Genomic DNA, 13384 nt, shown 5'->3' on the forward strand with positions numbered 1-13384 from the left:
TGATGCTCGTATTGCTTCGGCGATATCTCCTTTGGTATGGTTCCGGAATAAGTAAATTCGTTTGCGGATGCAATGACTATCTCGATCGCGCTGACTGGAGGTATAGCCGTTGCGCGCCGTCTTGACCTTTCCTTTGCACCAGGCCTTTTGTCCACCTTATTCTTTCTGATGCCGAAGGAGGTCAATTTCTCCTTGTACTTTCTTTTTCTGTACAGCCGTTAGTGGATTGACAACATTTGGGTCATGCATGAAACGAATTAACATCGTGAGCTTTTCAAGATGAATTTCATCATCTCTTAAACCGCGCCGGCCTGGAACAAAGCAATCCAAGGCCTAAAGAATGGCCCAAAAACATGGAAGGAGGAGGAATTAAAGGACTTATACGAACGTTCTGCGAAAATGATAGAAGCACCATATTATGTCCATGACTATCCGCAGTTGGAGATTGTCATGGCAATACAGCTGAGTGAGTATCTCGGGAAAATCCTTCCATGCCCAACCCCTTTGAGATACAGCCTTACCATTGGGGTCAGACATGGTCTTCGACGAGCGACGAGCCTTCGGTCTACCGGGATAAAGTCTCCCGGCTTGCTGATTATCCAACTTATATCAAGACTCGCAGAGGTAACGACTTGATAGAGTTCCTGTGAAATAAGGCTGGCGGTTCAGGATGTCGCTGAGGGGTTGGGGCCAAGGACAGGTTGCGAAGTGACATATGATATATCTGAACTACCGCGCCTCACAGAAAAGAGCCACCCAGCCTAACAAGCACGGCAAGGCGAACTTGACGGCTCGTGTCTGTGAGTGGCCAGCTCACTAAGGTCCCCCTGTTCAGTGAACCAATAATAGTAAGAAAGACCGCTGAGTCAATATGCAGCATTTGCATTATCGACCAATCGACAGCGGTGTCTTCAGCCTCAGGCTCTCGAGAGGGTGGCAGCCTCTCAAGTGGGAATGCAAGTCTACGCATTCGGACAGGAAGAATCATTTTCAACAAGGACGGTCACCGGTCTCAAAGGGAAGGTTGGTGGCCCATTTTGTGTATAAGAACAGCTCATTTTCTCCTCGACATCCTCTGTGCTCGATCATTCCCTTTCATCTTTGCAAACTTCCAGATTCAAGTCTTCTATTGACAGGATAAGTCTGGTGCTCCATCATCTATCTCATTCAGCCTACATCTGAAAATTGTTGAGGATTGAATATTTTCTCCCCAGTAATACTTACTTCTTTCCTACGAGTCTCTCACACTCATACTCAATCATCATGGCCACACCTTACGATGAAGATCACTCAGACGACCACTATCAACTAACTGACGAGGAAGACGGAGAACATACTTCAACAACTGCTACACCCAATGAAGAAGCGAACGAGTCATTGGATACTTGGAAACCACCAGGGCGTCTCGAGTGGCTCCTAACGCTTGTCACTGAAGCCAAAGGTGCGGCAACGAAGCAAGTCGTCTATTTTATCAAGAAATTGTATGTTCGTCTGAGCAGACACGAGTCTCACCTGTTTTAAACCCCGCTAATGTGGTACGATCTAGCTTCGGGGGGACGAAATTGATCTTTGTGACGGGTCAAACGGGGGCGGGTAAAACAACGATTCTGCGTGAGCTTACCGGGCTGGATCTCGAAGTTGGTTGGACCATGAACTCAGGTATGTATTACTCGAGAGCTATTTTCAATAACAATGTGAATTGGTGCTGAGACATGCTCCGTATAGGCACTCGAAACTATCGCATTTGTCCCGCAGTAATCAAGAAGGAGCAATACCTCTTTATTGATACTGGTGGCTTTGGAGCCGCAGATATGGATGACATGGAAAACTTCGAGGACATCTTGGAATGTCTCAACGCCCTCGGTCCCTTTGTTACGGTTGCCGGTCTCCTCCTCGTCTGCCAAACTCCACAAGCCCGGCATAGGAGCGACGACATCAAGATGATTCGATGGGCCCAATGCCTCTGCGGTCCAGCATTCTTCAGAAATATTACCTTTGTCACCAGCAAATGGGACGAATGGAGCCCGAAATCGTTCCAGAACTCCTGGGAGAGGCTCGAAACACAACTACTTCCCCATCCTGATGTGTCTCGAATTCTCGCTCCTCAAGGCCGGTATCACGGAGGGTCAATATATCACCATGGCTTTCCGGGAGGCATCGGCTCTGCTGATTCTTACGACCTTCTCATGGACCGAAACGATGACGAAGAGAAACGAGGTGACGAACTTCGAAAAATGATCGACGAGAGATACGGAGGACGCCAAAATTCGAAACCAGCAAAGCTTCAGGTTGTTCGTGAGATGGATTCTAATATCCCCCGACTAGAGACCGAGGCAGCTAAGGCCTTGAGAGCAGATGTCGTCGGTACCAACATCTACATCCACGGTGATCGTGCGATTGTGAGGGCACCGACGCAGCCGCCCTTGCCGCCGCCGCCGCCTTCGTCTGATCAGGAGAATAACAAGAATGGTAAACCCTTCTCTGATAAATTCTGGGGGTGGTTCGAGGTTTGCAGGGTTGCGGCCGAATTTTTCAAAGAGGCACGCAAGAGGCAGTACGAATCTAACAACAACACAACGGGGACCAAACCTGTCTGGTCTCTGTGGGCATCAATCAAGGGCTGGTGGTGGGGAGAGGAATCCACGCGCTCCTCGGAATCTGGGTAGATGCCGGCGCCTGTCCGTTGAGAAACAGTGTGTCAAGTAAGCGCTCGAGAACAGGGTAAGTGCGACAAGTGAGCTCTACAGGGACCTCTGAAATTGGGAAAGATTGAAATGCTTGGTATATTTCTTCTCTCTTTTCTCATAATACTTGGGGGAAGACAAGATGAGGACGTTCGTTTTCCTTGGACTGGCGACAGTCCTAAGTCGGCACAACACGGCAATGAGCGCCAGAACTTCCATCAGTCGCTCAATCAGTTGCGTTTCATTCTCTCTTCTGGTTTCCTCTGACTTAGATAGCTCCTTTATATGAGACACACTCCGTTTGAACACTGTTCGGACCTGCACGGACTGGGTTTCCTCAACTGCCGTATAATATTTCGGGGCCCCTGCAAGCAAACATGGCCCTTCCAATCTACGGGAGTTCCTCGAATTTGATTCCAGCCCACCCCACTCGGATCCAATCCCTTCTGATCGTGGTGGTGAAATTCACGCTGATGCTAATGACCACGTTTGCTTGAACCATACCACTTCCGCTGAAAGGAGCGACATAGGGCTTCATCTGGGCATGAATGATGTTGAGACCTTGTTCGTCGTGTTTTACGGTCTGACCATCACAAACAGAGACTTGGGTGACCTTGGCCGTACCATACGTCTGGAATACAACACAGCCCTGGAAAGACTTCATGGCGACGCCGTTGAGTACAGATGGGCTTGGGACAGACAAATGGACATAAATATCTTTGGTCGTTTCACGCCCGTGCCACGTCTGTCGATAGGCCGTCCAGGTTGAGTCTTGGAGTATGGCCGATATGCAAGATCCCGAAATGTAATAGAGACGACGTCGTCGACATTGCATATGAAGAAGTGATGAGAGACTTGGTGAGTGGTAAAGCTACGAAACACGCGAGGTATAGAGTTGGCGCAAGCCAGTCAGGGTGTCCTTTGCCGGTCTGGGTGCTCTTTCGGCTTTTCTATAACAATTTGCTGCTTGGAATCTTTGTTCTTCGGCCAATCAATCCACGCGACACCAGGACATATTTGCGTGATATCTCCCTTATACAGCCCCTTGAACCATTTTATCATCTGGCTGCAGATTGCAACTATCAAGTTGGTTTCCTGATCCTCATATTGTGGCGTTTAGAACCATTGTCGATTCTCTTTGCAGGCGGCTTTAGCAGGAGGTCTTTGTCCTACTAACGAATAACCTGGCACTACTCGTGCATCCTTGTCACCGTGATGGTGGGCTTCGACCTTAACGTGGTTTCGCGGCATTCCCATTTAAGCACCATGCAAGCCACACTATTGAATGGCGGCGAGGCTTCTATACTAACTGGCCTAAACTTAATAGTGGTTAGCTTGAAGACTAAATTCAAACATAAAAGTACTCCAATCGGATGTTTTTTTTCTCTATCAAATTGTACTCCATATAACTTCATACGAAAGTTTGGACTTGCGACCCTCTTTATGAAACCCTGCTCTTCACTTGCACTACACAATCCAGCCATGCACTCGCTATAGTACGGACTGGCCATGTTAATGAGTCCAGCGACCCACAACGCGACTGATGGTCCAGCACCCAAGCCCAACCTGCTTCTCCCGCTCCCTCCGCGAAGTGCTCACACTCATTATCATAAACAAGAATTTTTTAAGACGATTCTGGACCATTTCAGGTCCGCATCCGTAGCCAGGACAGACCAAAGTCGTGCCACCCAGAGCCTGAGTATCATCAGGGGGTTCGAAATGTTTTACACTACTTGGTAGGTCAACAGCAACTACTCCGAGACCCCTTTCACCATACCAAGCCGAAGGTTGGGGTTCGGAGGGAGGTCGTCTTTTATGTTTGTTATGTTGTACGAATCGTCGTGTTCCGGCGCACTATGTCGCTACTAGCTTGACGTCGCTATCTTACCAGGCGTCTGAAATATCCTCGACTGTCACCACGTCTGTTCACCTTACGTCTTTGCTTCAGAGCTAAATGCCCGCCATGTTGCTCTAGCTGCCAATATCCACCATGACCTTCCCGTCCACCTTCTTGGGTTGCTCCTCCCCGATCATCATAATGGCCGTCTCACGTTTGAGGAATTTCTTTTCATCAGGAACCACCACTCGGAGATACTCTTCGTCTGCAAAGACCTACACATACCTGTCAGCTAAAATATTCCAACGACGTTTTAGGGCCACCTTACGCTCAACAGCTCGTCCATGCTTTCAGCAACCATGGTGACGATGCCATCCCATTGACCAATTTCGACGCCAAAGTCGCTTAGAGATGCGGTGGACTTCTTGTCAACATGGAACTCCTACCATCAGCCCTGTACCTCTGGTGATGTGCCTGCAGAACTCAACCTGAGAATAAGTAATGATCTTGTTCCTGACGATCTCGGTGCTCAGCCAGATTTTAGGATGTTCCACCGACCAACTGTGAAACCTCAGCAAAGCGGTCCTTCTCATATCTCTTGGGCACGTCTTACTAATGGTGAAACTCCTCGTCACTGAGGTGATCCTGCTTGTTGATGAGGATTTGCAGTTTGCAAGGCATGATTGTAAGATTGTCTTCGGCAAAGAGAGGACTCTACAAAAGGTCGGTGACTGAGATTGTTAGAGCTAAGGGCGATAAGTGCTATTATATCTTCCATCCACTGGATGGATGACACAAACCTAGACTGCTCAGTCTGCGCGCGGCATGCAAGTCTGACAGAGCAATCTTAGGAACTCCCGACGCAAAGTACCGTCCTCGGAAGGCCCCACCACTCCGCAGATGACTCCGCCTTCTCAAGAAGCGCAAATATCAGCCGGTCATTCTAGAACACTCAAATATCCGGGGATATGGAGGTTCATGGGGTTGTGGCCCTTCGGTTCCCGGATCCGAGAATCGCTAAGCGGGAGCCGAATCAATACTGACTATAGAAAGGTTTGAGCAGCCGAAGATAATTGCACAACATGCTACTCTAGCATATAAAGCATATCGAAAGCACTAGGGCTCCGTTCCTGCATCATAATCTAAGTCGAAAATAATGACGACTGAACAAGTTGTAAGTACCACCAAGCCCGGCATATCAACTTGCTAATCATCAGATAGTACAGCATACTCCGCGACAAGCTCGGTGAGAGCAAGATCGTAAAGCCCAAAGCCGGGGAGCTGAAATACTTCACCGCACAGTCGGCTGCACTCGTTCCTGCCGTCCAAGTGTTTCCGGAAAATGCAAAAGAAGTCTCAACTGTACTCCAGGTCGCGCAGGATCTGCAGATCCCTTTTGCCGTGAAGGCTGGTGGACACGGAGTATACTCCGGCGCATCGAGCATTGAGGGCGGTATCCTGATTGACTTGAGCCGGATCAACGCGGTGGAGGTCGCTCCTGACCGTACGTCTGTGTCCATAGGGGCGGGGGCGAAGTGGGGTGACGTTTACGGCAAACTTGATCAGATGGGCATCAGCGTACCTGGAGGGCGTATTTCGACGGTGGGTGTTGGCGGCCTGACACTTGGAGGTGAGATATCACGATTACGACAGCGTCAAATACGTCTCAATTGACACTGGCAGGTGGAATCTCCTTCGCGGCCAGCCGGTACGGCCTTGCATGCAACAACGTCAAAAGCTATGAGGTACACCATGTGTTGTCGATGCCGCACTGCGCAAACATTATTGACAGGGGAAAACACAGGTAGTTCTCGCCGACGGGAAGATCGTATCTGTCACACACGAAACTCACCCAGATCTCTTCTGGGCGCTCCGCGGGGCAGGGACGAATTTCGGGATCGTGACGACGTTCGAATTCGTAGCGTTCGAACAGAACCAGATCTGAGGTGGTGTGAAGCAATATCTTGAAGACTCCGAGACGCGAGCAATCGCTTTGCTGGACACCTTCTGTAAAAGCCAAGATCCGTCGTCGTCGTCTGCGGACGCCGACGCCGAGGCCTTCATCATCACCGCCTATGTTGCTCCGATGGCCAGATTCATCACCACGGCGGTTTTGTCCCACGGCAAACCAGAGGACGATCCGCCCGTGTTTGACGGATTCACGGCGTTACCGTCTATCGCTTCGTCGACGAAGATTCGAAGTATAGCTAACCTTTCAGTAGAATTGAATGCGAACAATCCGCACGGGCTCAGGTATAATGTTCATCCTGGCATTCTTACTGGCATCACGTATGGTAGACTCAGCTTGCTGACTTGAGGTCTGAAGGTCCAAGACACTGGCGTTGGCTGTGAAAAGCGACGTTAAAATCCTCACCGGCGTCCTGGAGATCTATAAAGAGGTAATCAGCCCACACCAGGACACGGTCATAAACTTTGTGCCTGCGATCTTGCTTCAACCTCTACTTCCGCGGATGCTACCAGCCTCCGGGAGCGAACATGCGCTGGGGCTCACCAGAGAAGACGGGCCACTGTTTGGTAAGTAACCACTCCCCATCTCTGGTGAGCAATCACCCAGGCCACGAGGGCAAACTCACCGTTTCGTTGAAAAGTGGTATCCCTGCTCTGGTCCTGGACCGAGCCGTCAGACGACGCCCTTATCGAGTCCCTCGCGCACGATTTCGCAGGGCGTGTGACAGCGACAGCGACTGCCCAGGACAAGTTCCACCGCTACATCTACCTCAATTACGCGGCAGGCGATCAGGACGTGTTCGCGAGCTACGGTAAGGAGAACCTGGAGAGGCTGGTGCAGGTCAGCAGGGAGTATGATCCGAACGGGGTTTTCTCCAAGTTGAGGCCTGGGTATATCAAGGTGGCGAGGGGCCGGCAGCCGAATGGAGATACATGATGTGGTTGGGAATTGTGAGGGGTTTACTTCGTAAGAACTCGGAGATTGGAAACACGGAAAGGATACTGTGAGTGGCCCCATGGGATCAAATAAGAGGAAAAATCAAACCCGAAGTATAAATATTTCGCCTCATTGGTCGTTTCGCCCCAGAATATCCAAGTTCATCTCCCAAGGTAGTGCGATGGATCGACGTTCTCTGGGCCCAAGGGTAATGCGCGGAGGAAGACACTGAAGACTTCCTCTCCGGAACAAGTTTCAGGAATGCGTTTCTGTTGACTGTTTTAACTCTCAATCTCCAGGCGATTTTAAGGGGGACGCAGCCTCTGGAGTACTAGTAAGTAGAGCATCCATTCTGGAAGTTCTAAAATGCAGAAAGAACCGGTTCGAGGAAAAGAACTACTTATATCCAAGACAATGCTTGACCAGGTTGTACGTAGACCGCCAGTTCTATCTTCTCTTCTCTGGTCCTTCTTCCAAGCTCCCTACCTGCCTCCCGACTCAATATCCTCCTTGTGGTACCCGTGCGCACCCAGTTCCCTGTCTCCGATCGTGACCGGCTTCGCAGCTGCTCGATGACAGCGCCACCGATCAGCAAGACGAACGACAGCAACATCAAACTTCACAATCAAGAGGGGGAGGGGATTTTTTTGGGACACCCGTACCAACCAAGCAAAAGTACAGCCTTGCCGGTTTCGTGCCTGTGTTCGTCCACCCGTGAATCGTGCCCCGCTGGACACACACGTCGCCGGGCTTCATGTCGACTCTGGCGCCGTCATCCAAGTAGCTGTCGGCACACAGTAGGGGGTATGTTAGTCCACCCCGTATTACCCGTTTCTGAAGGAGAAGATGAGGAAAGAGAGAGCACGGGCTGGACATGACTGACCATGAGACCTCCCCGCTAAATAAAATCCCAAAGTCCAGAGACTCTGTCCTGTGAAATAGCATTTTGGCCTGATAGACATGTAAATAATGTTAGTTGGATCCTCTTTCCCACCCTCCCCCGTTCGTGAAACCTAGACTCCGGACATCCTCACCTGCGTCGTGCCTGGCTCAACGTCGACGACTCTGAGAATCACTCCGTTTTTATTCGCGAGATCCGTCGTCCTCGCCATCACGGGATCTTCTGTCCCAGAGTTGTCCGCGGGAAATTGCTTCGTCTCCCAGAGCACGCCGAGGCTGGCCCCCAGCTTTGTCGCTTCCAGGGGGATGCGCGAGTCCGCAAGGAAAATCGCTTTGCCCTCCTCGTCGTGGCCGGTGACGATTCTTCGGGGGTGCGGCAGGGATGCCATTATCGCTGCTCATATGGAGCTCTGTACACGCTGCGTCTGTGGCGTGAGGTCTCTGGAAGTGAAGGGGCATTTGGCTAGATAAGTGATTTAACCACGTATGGTTCCGGCGCGTTCCCGACATAAGATCCTGGTGCAGAGAAACCTGACGCTCGTCGCCAGGCTGCAGAGCTAAGGCCTCGGAAGCGACTATCTCGGCCCACAAGTGGTGAGAGTGTTTGTGATGGAGTCTCGGATTACCCGTCATCGGCGATGGGTCTTCACGACATGATTTCCGAAACGGGAGGCTAGGAACTTTGTCTGGCCTAAGCTTCTCGCCTCCACAAACTGAGGGAGTGATCTAGACAGAGGGCTGCTCACTAAAAAGATTCTCCACGAATCTCGAACAGAGGTCGCAATCGACTTAGTGGGTCCACTGTAGTAATACGGACATGGGGAATGACGATTTGATATTACCCAAAGCGGACTACTGCAGGGACCAAGTGGGGTTGGACAGGAGCCTCGGCGACTGCAGGCTGCTCGGAAAAGGGGCCTAGTGCTGATCCCCCCGCTACCGATCCTCAGGACAGGCTCGGATCCGGCCAAATATCATGGCAGGATGTTCCTTTCTCTGTTGCTCTTTCAGTGCTACCCAGGGAGCCGCGTGAGTCGCCCAGCAGATCATCTCTTCGGATCAACTGAAGCGAAGGCATTCCGTTGTCACAATGGTCGCAGAGTCGTTGCGCCGTCCTCAAAGGAAGCAGAACTCGAGCTGCGACGGCTGTCGCTCGTCCAGAATACGCTGTGATGCTTTGCAAGTAAGAGAACTCGTCGCTGGCGGAGGACTGTTGAATGCTTCTGTTCGTGACGACCGCAGATGCACCAACTGTGCCCGGAAAGGTCGCCCTTGTACTTTCAAAGTGAGTAGCTCAACCATGCTTCTACACTTTTGCCGACTTTGCTCCATGGCCATGAGCATAATGATTCGTTCAGTGGCTTCATGCAGCAAAGCGCCGTCGGGTGTCGAACTCAGTCCTCTCTACCGCTAGTATCGAGACTGAGGAGGGACGGACGCATCAAGCACTCAACCTTGAAGGGAATACCCAACGGATCTACCTGTTAGTATAAAGTCGCATTCAATTTGGTCAACTTGCTGATCGGGCAGATCTCCTGGACAAGGAATACCTTCTCCGGGTGATGCCTCTTCATCCAGAATTGCCCAGGCGTTCAAAATACGCGAGGAAGTTATCGACTCCTCCATGTGGCATATCTTCTCTTCGATTTTCGAGACAGCCCTCGGGGTATGGCTCGGCAATGGTTGCTGCCCATACCCAGGGCTTCCAGATGTAAGTTCACGACACCCTTTAATCACCCACCAAAGGAATTTCCCTCAAGAGGTTGCACAGGGGTCGAGAACGATCATATCACGGCTGTTCGTGAGCTTGGACGAATGGAAATGTCCTTGTCGACAACATGGCCGCCAAGCAGATACTAGGCAGACCGTTGCAGGAATTTTATGTGTCAAAGCAGACAAAGCTGTCAATCAGGCTCTAAACGCAGCTGTACATGCTTTCAGTGTCCGGTGGCTTCCGCTGATTGCAGGTGCAAGTATTCCCACCGAGAAACTGAATGAACTGGCACGGAAGCTTTGGCATAATGCACGATCCAAGATCTTGCTGATCTTGCAACAGAAGCGCAGCTACAGATCGATATTGGCGCTGTATATATTCGGAATGACCCCACTGCCTCCAGGCCTCGAAGAGCATGAGCTAGCCTACGGGAACATTGGCGAAGTTTGCATTGACATTGCCATGCGGCAGCTGCAGAATGTCCGAGGGAAGAAGAACATCAACCGCTTCTCTGCAGCGGCTATTGTTGTCGAACCCTTAACTGCCACAGCGTCAGACGATGCATCATCCCACACAATTGATGAGGGCTACCAACTGCGAGAAACCATCGCATACTGGGCAGGCTTTGTATTTGACACTTCTGCGTCGCTGACCACTGGTTTACCTTCGATACTCCATGCGAGCATCCTGGGGTTCCAACAGGAAAGAACCATACAACTTTTGAAGAAGACCGCACAGGAGTTTCACGACAAGACGGAAGACTGGAGGGTCAATGGTTTTGAGGTGACCAATCAACGGGCGATTTGGATAGTCCAGTCCGCCAGCGGTTGGAAAGGCGTGTTTTGGAAAGCCGTGGCCTCATTGCGAGAAGCTTTGAACTATGGGCATGAGCCGCATGTGATCTTCTGGGCACAAGCGGCCGCCTTGCAAGGCATGCAACGATATGACATGACTTACGCTCCGCTGCTTGCAGCTTGCAAGCGGGCCCTACTCTTTCTTGACTTCGAAACCCAACTCAATTGGTGTGAGTGCTCAACAACCCAAGCACTCACAAGTAAACTGACGAATTTGAAGATCTTCTCTCTCTTCACTATCACCTAGGACAATTGATTCTGTACGATACCCTAGATACATTGGACAGGAGAGACTTGTTTCCGAATTCGGACAACTCGCAACTGGCCGCCGTACAGGAGACTGTAAGCATTATCTTGCAAGGTATTCAATGCACGGTCTCTCTTCGAAATGTATTCGGCCCGTCGTCAGCGGCTCTTCGCGACGACACGGTGACCCTCCTAAGCGTTGACCCTTATCCACATCATGTGGCCACAGCCTTGAGCCTTGTGTCCGATTTCTTGCAGAAGCGTTCAAGGGGGGCCTGCACCAGCTCTGAAGCTCTCGAGCGAATCCAAAACCTCGCAACGGTGGCGCTCGATCAGCTCCCACAATGCTCGGCCTCGCTCCAAGCTTCCCGAATCAGCATAATGGCAAAATTGGAAGGGATACAACAGGTTCCAGACGGCCACAGCCCTGGTAACGGCAAGGAGCCGGCAAATAAAAGCCGACAGCGGCAATCGCAACTCGAGAGCCATCACATCGGTGAAGCGCGCGAGGAAGAGTTTGAGGCCATCGACAGGTTTGAAATTGGCACTATACACCAGACGGCCGGGAGCGTTGCGAGTAGTGGTGAGCGGCAACAGATGCCATCAGGACTTATTGATCAATGGGATTGGACATTTAGTGAGGACACACCATTGAGCTTCGAAATGCTCGAGCACGATACATTCTTGTCCGATCACGGTCTTTTCGAAGTGAGTTGCCGCACGCATGGCGATCGCTTAAACCGAACTGGTACGAAGCTAATTTGGGTATGTTCAACCCTAGGACTGCTTCTTCCTCGCATAGCCGACGAGATAAAGAGGCACAGAGATTGGGGTTTAATCAACTCTTCACACCTCGTGTCGATTGTCGTGGTCCATCGACAAAGACATCTTTCTGCTCTGCCTGCGACGCTGAGAGACATACTGGCACAGTGTGTCTTGTGTAAAATGGAATGGCGGACTCGTTTCGCGAAGGCTATAACAATGATGAGCCGAGTCTCATTCGAGCTTTGGAGGGCCGGAAAACGGTGGCGTGCCGATTTCCTCGATGCGATGTTTCGGCGTTCCGTGGTCTCCGGTGCTGTTTCCGGGCTCGCTGACGGCCATCATTGGCGCAGGGTTGGGCATATTTGAGATGAGGATGCCAACTTGCCTCGAGGCTGAAATGTCGGATTTGGCATTCCTCTCTGAAGTAATCCGTTATAGCCAGGCAGAGCCTCAGAGGCACGCAAATGAGTCAATGTATTGTCGGCATCAGCATTTGCAAAGGATCTCGTAATTCGTATCGAAAGCATGGGGTTGTCGTTGAAGTCATAAAATTGAAATAAGAAGAGCGTATACAGTGGAACTAAGACTGAGAGAAGAGCATCGGTCGCAAGCGAGGCGAGACAATAAGAATTTGCACAGACAAGAAGTAGGTGCAGTGTCGATATAGAATGATCAAGAACCATGGATAGAGCAGTGACAATCGACCGGGAGAAGTCACTTTCTAGCAGGACCACACCCTGTAATAACATCTTGCTCGATCGAAACCTGTGACGATTTCACCAACCGGAATAAAACTCAGCCCTGGCATTCTCGTATACCCCCCGAAACGCCATTGTTGACACACGATATTAGTGTGGGAAACCCTATCTCTCCCCTGCTTGCTGGAAGAATCCAAAAGCATACGATCCCCGCTGAGATGGCTCTCAAAGAGACCCTCCTTTACAAACCCCTGGCATACGTCGAGCGCATGAACGATCCATGACTGTTGCTCATCGAACTCGAGAGGGAATCCGTCTCGGAACCTCTCTCACTAGGCGTATTTCTGATTATGGAGCTGTTCGGTTGACGGTTTGATGTGACGGAAGTAGAGGGCCGTGATGAGGATGAGGCGGAAGATGACTGGAAGAGGTTGGACGGACCGTTGGGTGTTGTGTTCATGGAGAGAATGGATTTGCGGGCAAAGAATGCAGATGCCATTGCGTCTGACAAGTCTTGGAACGTGATGTGCTTGTCCAGGTATTGGAAAGGCCAATGCTGTAAAGCGGTACCGTATTTCGATGATTCAGCTCAGCGCTGGGGACGATAGCTTTTTTTTTTTAAACAGAGAATTAACTTCGTATGCAAAGGCCGAAGAATGGCAGACAAGACAAGGGAGATCTTGGAACATCTTATACCACTGCTTCTTACTCGGTTTCTTTGAACGCGTTGTCCTTATGGCGTGGCACTGCCTGAGGTGAGTGCATATCCAGCGGAAACACC

The 13384-nt window shown here is 50.8% G+C and overlaps 5 protein-coding genes across 5 annotated transcripts; 3 read left to right on the plus strand and 2 right to left on the minus strand.

Moving 5' to 3' along the window:
• Positions 1-1263: 1263 nt before the first annotated feature.
• On the plus strand, positions 1264-2666 carry A1O5_00214 (uncharacterized protein; the record flags this gene model as incomplete). The annotated part of the gene is made up of 3 exons (XM_007740834.1): positions 1264-1481; positions 1547-1659; positions 1726-2666. The coding sequence occupies 3 exons, from the start codon at positions 1264-1266 to the stop codon at positions 2664-2666; spliced, it is 1272 nt and encodes a 423-aa protein (XP_007739024.1).
• Positions 2667-4655: 1989 nt separating this feature from the next.
• A1O5_00215 (uncharacterized protein) lies at positions 4656-4882 on the minus strand (the record flags this gene model as incomplete). The annotated part of the gene is made up of 2 exons (XM_007740835.1): positions 4656-4796; positions 4850-4882. 2 exons carry the CDS (start codon positions 4880-4882, stop codon positions 4656-4658), a joined length of 174 nt encoding a protein of 57 aa, XP_007739025.1.
• Positions 4883-5677: 795 nt separating this feature from the next.
• A1O5_00216 (uncharacterized protein) lies at positions 5678-7426 on the plus strand (the record flags this gene model as incomplete). Its single annotated transcript, XM_007740836.1, has 7 exons — positions 5678-5695; positions 5743-6151; positions 6205-6266; positions 6326-6421; positions 6479-6774; positions 6848-7056; positions 7131-7426. The coding sequence occupies 7 exons, from the start codon at positions 5678-5680 to the stop codon at positions 7424-7426; spliced, it is 1386 nt and encodes a 461-aa protein (XP_007739026.1).
• Positions 7427-8439: 1013 nt separating this feature from the next.
• A1O5_00217 (uncharacterized protein) lies at positions 8440-8715 on the minus strand (the record flags this gene model as incomplete). The annotated part of the gene is made up of 1 exon (XM_007740837.1): positions 8440-8715. One exon carries the CDS (start codon positions 8713-8715, stop codon positions 8440-8442), a length of 276 nt encoding a protein of 91 aa, XP_007739027.1.
• Positions 8716-9994: 1279 nt separating this feature from the next.
• On the plus strand, positions 9995-11942 carry A1O5_00218 (uncharacterized protein; the record flags this gene model as incomplete). Its single annotated transcript, XM_007740838.1, has 5 exons — positions 9995-10037; positions 10098-10127; positions 10180-11064; positions 11115-11848; positions 11922-11942. The coding sequence occupies 5 exons, from the start codon at positions 9995-9997 to the stop codon at positions 11940-11942; spliced, it is 1713 nt and encodes a 570-aa protein (XP_007739028.1).
• Between the last annotated feature and the right edge of the window lie 1442 nt (positions 11943-13384).

The sequence above is a fragment of the Cladophialophora psammophila genome (assembly GCF_000585535.1).
Source record: "Cladophialophora psammophila CBS 110553 chromosome Unknown aczJe-supercont1.1, whole genome shotgun sequence".
Lineage (NCBI taxonomy): Eukaryota > Fungi > Ascomycota > Eurotiomycetes > Chaetothyriales > Herpotrichiellaceae > Cladophialophora > Cladophialophora psammophila.